The sequence below is a fragment of the Stegastes partitus genome, unplaced genomic scaffold, assembly GCF_000690725.1.
Source record: "Stegastes partitus isolate 25-593 unplaced genomic scaffold, Stegastes_partitus-1.0.2 Scaffold1062, whole genome shotgun sequence".
In the NCBI taxonomy this organism is placed as follows: Eukaryota; Metazoa; Chordata; class Actinopteri; family Pomacentridae; genus Stegastes; species Stegastes partitus.
Window position 1 is genome coordinate 33,718 of NW_007578793.1, and position 10,587 is coordinate 44,304.

General features: G+C 47.5%; 1 protein-coding gene across 1 annotated transcript in view; it reads left to right on the plus strand.

The window, feature by feature from the left end:
• dnah5l (dynein, axonemal, heavy chain 5 like) overlaps nucleotides 1-10,587 on the plus strand; it is a 77,617-nt gene that overhangs the window by 31,656 nt on the left and 35,374 nt on the right. The window contains exons 41-53 of the mRNA XM_008295638.1: nucleotides 40-168; nucleotides 1,081-1,296; nucleotides 1,376-1,522; nucleotides 1,600-1,772; nucleotides 2,571-2,641; nucleotides 2,717-2,824; nucleotides 4,715-4,902; nucleotides 6,377-6,571; nucleotides 7,041-7,175; nucleotides 7,767-7,824; nucleotides 7,908-8,039; nucleotides 9,142-9,359; nucleotides 10,247-10,381. Of these exons, the coding sequence (XP_008293860.1) occupies nucleotides 40-168; nucleotides 1,081-1,296; nucleotides 1,376-1,522; nucleotides 1,600-1,772; nucleotides 2,571-2,641; nucleotides 2,717-2,824; nucleotides 4,715-4,902; nucleotides 6,377-6,571; nucleotides 7,041-7,175; nucleotides 7,767-7,824; nucleotides 7,908-8,039; nucleotides 9,142-9,359; nucleotides 10,247-10,381 (1,905 nt within the window). The remainder of the gene's footprint in view (nucleotides 1-39; nucleotides 169-1,080; nucleotides 1,297-1,375; nucleotides 1,523-1,599; nucleotides 1,773-2,570; nucleotides 2,642-2,716; nucleotides 2,825-4,714; nucleotides 4,903-6,376; nucleotides 6,572-7,040; nucleotides 7,176-7,766; nucleotides 7,825-7,907; nucleotides 8,040-9,141; nucleotides 9,360-10,246; nucleotides 10,382-10,587) is intronic.

Consider the following 10,587-nt stretch of genomic DNA (forward strand, 5'->3'; position numbering starts at 1 on the left):
CTGTCTGTCTGTCTGTCTGTCTGTCTGTCTGTCTGTCAGGCTCACCTGCTCAGCCTCTTTGACAACGTGAACCGAGTTGTTTTCAGTGAGAAGCTCTACGACCAGATGATCAGTTTTCAGTCGCAGGAGGGAGAAACCGTGGATCTGAACCGGCCCGTCCTGGCTCAGGTACCACCGCCGTCGCTCGGACTTCACAGGCTCGTCCGTGGGCCAGCATTAGGGTTCAGGTTCTAATGATCAGCACTGAAACCACCAACGGGTCAGAAAGCCCTGTGAGTCCACGGTGAGCTTCCTCTGAACAGGTCTGGCTGCTGCACCGGTCTTCTGCTGTGTTTCTCAGCTTTCACCCAACACGTCCACGGTCCTCATCATTGGACCCACCATCGGTTCTGGTTGTTGGACTTCGGGTTCCATCCTAATCCGTGTTTTGGCGTTGAGCATCACATATTGTAGAACTGTGAAGGACACAAAGGGAGCAGAAGGTCCAGAAAACCGTAGGATGACAAGTTTCTCATGTGAGAGACCAGAAAAAGTTCAGCAGGAAAGTCACTCATGACCTGCAGCTTCTTCTGGATGGTGAAGCTCCTGCAGGCCTGAGATGTTCTGAAATGTTAGTTTGTTAGAATCAAGATTTCAGGCGTTTTAGCGTCTTAATGTCCAGGTTTGTGAGGTTTTGAAGTATTAATATCCAGGTTTTGATGAAGCCAGAGGAAGTCCAGTGAAGAAGTCGCTCTGCATCTTGATCAGACGTGACCTTGATGTCTCAGTGAAGAGACTCAGAAATGAATCTGGATCCTCGTTACTTGTTTAAACTACCAACCTGATGGTGGCCTGAATACATCTTTTGCACAGGACTATAAAGAACTACAACAACCGAGTCTCTTTGTTCCTACAAACTTGAACGTCACACGAGCATGACCTGACATTAAAGCGTTCGGACTTAGACATCGGTATAATGAGCGATACAGCAGAAGGGAAACTCTGGATTTTTAGATTTCTCCTGATAAAATGTCCGTTGTTGCACTGATTTAGTCATTTTTTCCTACAAACGTGTGAACTGTTGGCCGTTGCCTTTTCCAGGGCAATGTGGAGGTGTGGTTAGGACAGCTGCTGGCCGGGGTGAGGCTCACCCTCCACGCCATCATCCGTCAGGCCCAGTTGGCGGTCGGCGCCCCCGGCCTGAAGCTGCTGGAGTTCCAGTCGGCGTTTCCAGCTCAGGTCGGCCTGCTGGGAATCCAGATGATCTGGACCAGAGATGCAGAGGAAGCACTCGTCATCAGCAAGTCTGACAAGAAGGTGGTTCTGTTTTAAAAGCAGGCCCACGGGGCAAACACCTGGCCTCCTCCGCTCACTGTCACTGTTTCGCTGTCCACAGATCATGCAGACGACCAATCAGAAGTTCCTGGACATCCTCAACGAGCTGATCGACATGACGACGAAGGAGCTGAGCAGGAACGAGAGGACCAAGTACGAGACGCTCATCACCATCCACGTCCACCAGAGAGACATCTTTGACGACCTGGTGAGCTGACGGACGGACGGACACAAGCGGTGCTGAGTATCGATCGGCGGTTAATGTTGTCGTGGTAACTCCATCAGGTGCGTCTGAACGTGCGATCGGCGTCAGACTTCGAATGGCAGAAACAGTCGAGGTTTTACTTCGTGGAGGAAACGGACAGATGTGTCATCCAGATCACCGATGTGGAGTTCAGCTACTGCAACGAATATCTGGGCTGCACAGACAGGCTGGTCATCACCCCGCTGACAGACAGGTACACCAGAACACCTCATCACCCAGAGCAGGCAGTCGGCTCAGTGATCTGGCGTTAACAGTTCAGCAGATGAAAAACATATTAACTGATGAGGCAGAAGAAGGAAGTCGTGCCTGTCAGTAAACATACCGTAGACCAGCTGCAGTACCTGGTTGTTCCACCAGGTGGCGCCTCTCACTGTTTACTCCCGCAGAGACCAGAGGAGGCGTCTACAGACTACAGCTCCTGGTGGCAAAATACTCAATGCATTGTTTGGTGGAATTAACCTTTAAAATGAAGAACCATTTGGGGTGGAGTAAACCTGTAAATCTACTTTGGGTGGAGTTAATGTTTGAAGTATAAATACTCGGATACAATGTATTATTATGGGGGGAATAAACCTTTAACACTATAAATACTCAAGAAAGTAGGTGGAGTTAATAAAATAAAACTGTAAATGATTGGAAACAAAGTCGTGTTTTTGGAAGAATAAACCTTTGAAACTAGAAGTACTTGGACGGAAAGCGGTATTTTGGTTCTGGTTGGTTCTTGGATGCGACATCGTAAACCTTTAAAACCAGAACTACTTGAATATAAAGAAGTGTTTTGGGTGGGATAACACCTGGTCTTCCATCCTGACGCTCCCAGAATGCATTGCACGGCTGCTTACATAGAAAATGAAAGAGAGGAGTGACGGATGTCGTCGACGTCATCGAGCTGCGTTGTGTCAAAGTGTCGGTGGTAGAAAATCAGCAGCACGTGGGCGGATGTCCGCTGCACTGATCGATTGTTGACCGGTCACCGTGTCCGTGTGTCCAGGTGCTACATCACTCTGGCCCAGGCCCTGGGGATGAGTATGGGCGGAGCTCCGGCCGGTCCAGCAGGTACAGGTGAGTTTCCTCCTCCGACTCGCTGAGACGTCCTCACATGGACTGACCTTCATCTAACTCGGTGAGCGTTTGCAGGTAAAACGGAGACCACCAAAGACATGGGCCGCTGTCTGGGGAAGTACGTGGTGGTCTTCAACTGTTCTGACCAGATGGACTACAGAGGCCTGGGTCGCATCTACAAAGGTGAGTTCACCTGCTGCTGAGTGACGCCAGCTCCCCTCCCCTTATGTCAGGGATGCTGTTCAGAGAACTCCTTCAGTGTTACTCTGAATCACAGACTGTGTAAAGATGGACGTAGCTGCCGTGACGTCACCCGTTGGTTTCTGCTCTGAGAACATGAAGCCAGAGTTTTGCTACTTCCTGGTTGACATCTTGGATTTTTGGAGCCATAGGAGCAGCGATTGGTCAGACGGATTGAGAGGTGGGTCCTCTCTGCCCCGCCCACATTTACCGCCTTCTGCTCGCTTCATCTGTATGGTCGCTGCCGACTGTCAATCAAGCCAGCCACGCCCCTTGTCCCGCAACATATGGACAATGTTTTGAAAATTCAGTATTGATTTATTTTCAGATTGGCCACCTGATCTCTGGATTTGACCATGAAAACTAATAAGAAAACAATCCTGAGCTGTAGGAACACGGCATTTCATGATCTGTGATCACTTCTTTTCCAGTTCCAGTCTATGGGAGCCAGGGCTTTGTGGAGCCAGCAGCTAGTGGACGTAGTGATGCTGCAGGTTTCTGACACTTCCGGGTTGGCTTCATTTTTCAGGGCCGGCTGCTACGTCCATCTTTTATACAGTCTCTGAATGCTTCTTTCCTGGTGACTGTTGACAGTTTGGAGTCCATCCTGTTTGTGATTCCAGCCTCACCAGGCGCTGGCTTCCCNGGAGCCATAGGAGCAGCGATTGGTCAGACGGATTGAGAGGCGGGCCCTCTCTGCCCCGCCCACATTTACCGCCTTCTGCTCACTTCATCTGTATGGTCGCTGCCGACTGTCAATCAAGCCAGCCACACCCCTTGTCCCGCAACATGTTGATGATTTTTTAAAAATTCAGTATTGATTGATTTTCAGATTGGCCACCTGATCTCTGGATCTGACTGAAAACTAATAAGAAAACCATCCTGAGCTGTAGGAATGCAGTGTTTGGTGATCTGTGATCACTTCTGTTCCAGTTCCAGTCTATGGGAGCCAGGGCTTTGTGGAGCCAGCAGCTAGTGGACGTAGTGATATTGCAGGTTTCTGACACTTCCGGGTTGGCTTCATGTTTCAGGGCCGGTTGCTACGTCCATCTTTATACAGTCTCTGAATGCTTCTTTCCTGGTGACTGTTGATAGTTTGCAGTCCATCCTGTTTGTGATTCCAGCCTCACCAGGCGCTGGCTTCCCTCTGGGTCGGGCTGAGAGTTGAACTGAACATCCAGACGGTCATTTACACCAAACAGCTGTTGCTGAGTGTGATCATACTGAGAGCCGCAAAAACCCTTCACTGTAAAGTGTTTCTGTTCTCTGCAACACAACACCGCAGCTCATAACTCTACTTTAATTACATGTTTCTAAGTATTCGTAAGAAGGCTCAGCTTCGGTTGCTTATTGTTTCTCTGGATTTGGTTGAAACTTGTGCTGAACATCTACTGAGGACAGTTTAAACTAAGACGCTGTGGCTCATGGATCTTTTTTCATCTTAAAACTCACACTTTTTTGTTTTAAACAGCTGCAAATGTCCGTAAAATGACACTGAAGTAAAAAAAATAACAAGCCTTTACAGTCAAACACCTGTTTTTAATTTTTTATATGTGAATCGATACTTTTTTCTGTGAAATCTGTGAAAACACTTTAACAAATAATTTGCCATTTTTCAAACCTTAATCGTTTTTCTTGCAAATAACAGCGAGCGTCTGTAGAACAGTGGCATTCTGAACTGGATTAAACATCTGTTTAATTACGTGTCACATGAAACACGATCACATTGTCCCTTCTTGCTACACCTCTCATGTCAGGTGATCATCTGTCGACAGCCAGACAGGGTGAGCTGTAGAACAGTTCTGGACAGTAAGTGAACCTGTGCTTCTGCAGGTCTGGCTCAGTCCGGAGCCTGGGGCTGCTTCGATGAGTTCAACCGCATCGAGCTGCCGGTGCTCTCTGTCGCCGCTCAGCAGATCTACATCGTCCTGCAGTGCAAGAAGAACAAGAAGAAGCAGTTCGTCTTCACCGACGGCGACGTGGTCGACATGGACCCAGAGTTCGGCATCTTCCTCACAATGGTAGCCGAGCTCCGACTCCGGACCAGTTCCTGTTAACACTTTAACCTGTTAAACATATATCAACCAAACAGGCAGAAGAAACAAGATGCTGCAGGTCAGTTCACATACCCTAGACCAGCTGCAGTACCTGGTTGTTCCACCAGGGGGAGCCTCTCCCTGTTTAATCCTGTAGAGACCAGAGGAGGCGTCTACAGACTACAGCTCCTGGTGGCAGCAGAGAGCATTGTGGGAGTTTAGCAGCAACGGGACCATGACAGAGACTCTGAGGAGGTTCAGGACCTCCAACCAGAGCTCATGGGTTTAAGTCGGCTGGTGTCGACGACAGAACGTTCTGTGTGGCTGCAGCAGATGAGGCGACGTTTTCAGGACCCCAGTTTACCTTTAAGAGTACAAACACTGGAAAAAATAACTACAGCCGTGACTCGATGACCCGACACTAAATGTAAAACCTTCTTCTATGTCGGATAGCAAGGCTGTCGGATTGTCCAGACGGAGGTCCAGATACAAGGGGGGCTTGATGCTGGAAGGATCATTAGTTGTTCATTATTGTTCATAGTTGTTGCTGGATGCAATTTTCCGTCTGATGTCTGGTGTAACAGCATCGATTAATCAGTTAATCAATTAGCTTCCGTGGTTGATGATACAGCCGCAGTATAAACGGGTTCATAGACGTGTTCAGCTGTCAGAACCTGTCACACTGTTTCATACTTCTCAGACCTTCAGAGCACCAAACCTCCTTCCTGGGTTCCACACACGCAGCAAACTGATGCAAACCGACTTCATTAGTAGGTCAGTGAGTGGGACTCGTGTGTTGTTAGAACCCTACGCTACCGAGCTGACCGGGCCGCTTGTGCATTATGGTAGAGTTTGGTATTAAGTGTTGGTGTTAGTTTGTATTATGGTAGAAGGAAGTGATTGTATGTCGTTTATAAATGCTATTTGTCCTGTCAGTACATACAACTGTCAAAACTGAGATGGAACCAGACGCGATAGCTGCCATTAAAACGGAGAGCTCGCTGAACAGAACCCATCCAAAAACTTCAGGGTTGATGTTCTCTTAAGTTACCGACCGGTTCTATTAGTTTCTGCAAATGTTGAGAGAACATTCAGAACGTTTCCAGTAATGTTCCTTTAATATCAACATGTAGAGAACTCCTGACAACGCTGGAGCATAACGGTCCATGAATGTTATCAGCAGACATTCTTAGAACATCTCAGTTGTCCTGAAGAACATTCTGGGAACTAAAAGAAAACCCTTGGTGGCATCGGTAGAACTTTGCAGAACCGCCTCAGGTTGCTCCTCTAGCTGGGTGTCTCGGACCGTCTCACTGTGAGTACCAGTAGAACATCCCGCCACAGCGAACCTTGCAACAGAACTCTACAACTCTCAGTTCGGAGAGTCCAGAACCGATGTGCTCGGGAACCAACCAGACACAAGCTTCCAGACTTCAGCGCCACCTTCTTGTTCCCCCAGAACCCCGGTTACGCCGGCCGCCAGGAGCTGCCCGAGAACCTGAAGATCCAGTTCCGCACGGTGGCCATGATGGTTCCGGACCGAGCCATCATCATGAGGGTCAAACTGGCCAGCGCAGGTTTCCGGGACAACCAGGTTCTCAGCAGGAAGTTCTACACCCTGTACAAGCTGTGTGAGGAGCAGCTGTCCAAACAGGTCTGTTCCCGCTCACTTCTGAAGCATCGACATCGTTCTGCTTTTGCTCGGCTCTCCTGTCATCGCTTTTAGGTTCCGTTAGAATCTGACTGTTTAACGCTGTAGTGAGCAGAGGAGGCGTCACTTCCTGGTTGGCAATCAGAGAGCATTGTGGGAGTGTAGCTGGAAAAGGGGCGCCATGAGAAAGACTTGTGTGATGCTGAATGACGCCCGACCACAGCTGACGTATTTGACTAAGTAGTGACTGATTAGAACATCCAGCCTGTAGCATCAGTGACCAAGTGTTAACCAGCTAGTCCAGTTAAACCCATCGAAGGACTCAAGACGTCCCTCAACCAACAATTCAATTCCATTTTGTTTGTATAGCGCATATTTACAACAACAAGTCATCTCATAGCTGCTCACAGGCTCATTGAAGGTCTCGTTTGTCGTCTGTTCTCGTTCGCTGCTCTTTCTGTCTTTGCGTCAGGTCCATTACGATTTTGGTCTGAGGAACATTTTGTCGGTTTTGAGGACGCTGGGATCCGTGAAGAGGTCGAACCCTTCAGAACCGGAGAAGACGGTGGTGATGAGGGTCCTGAGAGACATGAACCTCTCCAAGCTGGTCAGTGATGTGCTCCAGTTCGTTATAATTAGTTAGTGGGACAGTTTGATGAGCTGCTGTTAGCATAGACTTAATGTTTATTGTTGTATTTATATGTGTTTAGGTTTATTCCACCCAAAATGCTACTTTCTGTCCAAGTAATTGTAGTTTTAGAGTCGCAGCATAGATTAGTTTTACCCAAAATACTCTGTCCAAATACTTTTGCTTTTAAAGGTTTATTCCATCCAAAATGCTACTTTTTGTTTAAGTGTTTGTAGTTTTCAAGGTTTAAGCCAAACAAAATACAACTTTCTGTCCAAGAATAAAAACGAGATCCCGACAAACGCAGCACGCTGAACGAAGACTCCAACAAACTGAAGTAATGTTTGTACTCAGACTAGTTCGGCCCGTTCTGTGGAACATGACGTTCTGCTGATCCTCGCTATCGTCCTGCTTTAGACAATGTTTGTATTTCTTTCAACCAATCCCGATGGTCGTGGGCGGAGCTAAGCGACGGCTTCGGTAGCATGGTGGTGGTGATTAAAACATGTTAGCGCTGACAGCTGCTCGGCCCGACTAACCCAGACAGTGACGGGGATTCCTTCTCCGCAGGTGGATGAAGACGAGCCTCTGTTCATGAGTCTGATCAACGACCTGTTTCCTGGCATCGGTACGTTCCTGATCGCAGCTTTCACATGTGGAGACAAACACGCTGAGTCATGACGTGACGGCTTCGTTCTGGCTGCTCTGTAGTTCTGGACAAAGCAGGTTATCCCGACCTGGAGGCGTCCATCGTCCGTCAGGCCCAGCAGGCCGGGCTGATCCCTCATCCCCCCTGGACCCTCAAGCTGGTCCAGCTCTACGAGACGCAGAGAGTCCGGCACGGTACGGGTCAGAACACACAGAACAAACCGGAGCTGCACTCTAATGCAATGCAGTCCAATTCTCACAGCAGCGTAAATACAAAACTAAATCTGAAGCTTTCTTAGAGCCAATAGCAGGAATGAGTGCAAACAGCAGGCGGAGAAGGAACTCTGGCACCAAACAACACCAGACTGTGACGCTGTCCCGCTGAGACACCAAACAAACAGGCACTAAACAACACAACGACAAGAAATGAGACACACACGGAGACAAAACAGAAATGAGACGCGTTACAAACACAACATGACAAACTGACAGAAAGGAGGCAAAGTGGTCACAGAGAAATACAATAAAATAATAAAAGATAAAAAAATAAAAGGGGAAAGAAAAAAGAAAATTCAGATCAGATGTCTTTAAAATGTGGAAACAGACTTTAGATCTGGGCGTCCAAAGGTCCTGCGTCAGGTTTGTGTTTGTTAAACATGCATAAACTGTGCAGACGACAGGTTGTAGAGCATCTATCTGGAGGAACACAGATGAGAAATGCGTCCTCTCTCGTCTTTACAACAAGAAAACAAACTTTAGGCTTCAGCGTCCAGAGATCCTCGTCAGGTCAAGTTGAGTGAAACGGGCAAAAGTCCTGCAGTAGACGGTTCCTGTGTTAGATATTTCAGATCGACCGAGATGAAGACAAAGAAGGAAAGACTGGAGGGACCGTCAGACAAATGTCTTTGAGGAATCTGCACCACTCTCCGCTGCTTCGTGGTTGTTTTAGGATGTTTTTCCTTTTGCAGAAGAAAGATTAGGCGCAAAATAATAAAATAAACAGAATGACACAAAATCAAGGTCCGAAAAAACATGAAACACCAAAAAGACAAACAACAGAAACAGGCGCAAAGCGACACGCGACTAAACGAGACAACACGACTCGTTTCCTCAGCAGCTGCTTCTTGTTTCTGTCCAAACTTTAAATCACAAACACGGAATCAGCAGAACGAAGAGAAACACCTGAATCCCGTCCCTGAAGGTGTGAAACGTGTCTGAAAGCTCCTAAACGCTGACGCTAGTCTCTCAGCGGCAAAGTGCTGCTTGTCTCTCTGATGCCCGTCCTGCGCTGCTGCAGGGATGATGGCGTTGGGCCCCAGCGGCGCCGGGAAGTCGGCCTGCATCCTCACGCTGATGAAGGCCATGGGGGAGTGCGGCGCCCCCCACAGGGAGATGAGGATGAACCCCAAAGCCGTGACGGCGTCGCAGATGTTCGGCACGCTGGACGTCACCACCAACGACTGGACGGACGGCGTCTTCTCCACGCTGTGGAGGAAAACTCTGAAGGCCAAGAAGGTTCCAGAGACTCACTCGTCTGTTTAATTCTGCTCATTTACTGCTTCGTAGTGTTGTTCAGATGCTTTAATGTCTAAACACGTGATTTTCTCCGTCTGAAACGTCAACATTTGTCCAAAACGACAGAAAAACTGATTGTGAATGAACAAAAACTGTCGAAATGACTCAGCGCTTCTACAGAATGACTCCAACTGAACTTTTCAGACCTTTAAATGCACAAAATCTGCTTTATAACACTGAAGGAAGCAGGAAGCAGAATATGGACGATGACTCAAAGTTTGTCCAGAATGACTTGAAATTTAACCAGAACATATTCAGACTTTATTCAGAATGACTCAAACATAAAATAAAATGCCAAAAAAGTCCAAAAGTGACTCAAACGTTGTCCACAATGACTAAACATTTGAACAAAGGGACCTAAAATTTGTGCAAAGTGGCTCAAAATGTATTCAGAACAACTCAAATGCAGCTTTTTAGACCTTTTACGTTCACAGGAAAGCAGCTAAAATCCTCCAGAATGACTCAAAATATTTCTAAATTGACTCGAGAATTGTCAACGATAACTGGAAAGTGACTGAAAATGACAGAAAGTGTTCAAAACTTGTCCAAAGTGGTTAAAATTCCAGTTTTTAGACCTTTTAGTGTTCTAGTGTTTCTTGCATCACCATCAAGCTGCGACTCTAAACTCCAGAAACATTTTAGACACAGATGATCTAAAATAACTGCAACACTCTTAAATGACTCGAATCTGATTTAAAATCACAAAAATGTCCAACAGGACTGAGCATTCGTATAAAATGAGTCGAGACGTGTTCAGAAAGGGAGAAAGCTGCAGTTTGCAGACCAGAGAAGTGCTGATGTGGATCCACAGCGTGTGTTTGTGTCAGGGGGAAAACATCTGGATCGTGCTGGACGGTCCTGTGGACGCCATCTGGATTGAGAACCTGAACTCAGTTCTGGACGACAATAAAACCCTGACGCTGGCGAACGGAGATCGAATCCCCATGGCGCCCTGCTGCAAGGTGAGGGCCGTCTGTGTTCAGCCAATCAGAACTCAGTGGGCGTGTCCTAATCTGAGCCATTAATATTTATTATCTGGGTCTGTAATGAGATCAATGAGTCGGCAGGTATGTGGAGCCTAAAGTCAGAGTTTCAGTTTCACGAAGGTGGCTCTGTTTAAACCAGCTAGGTCTCCATGGTAACTGATGCTGTGGAGCTAGGTCTCCAT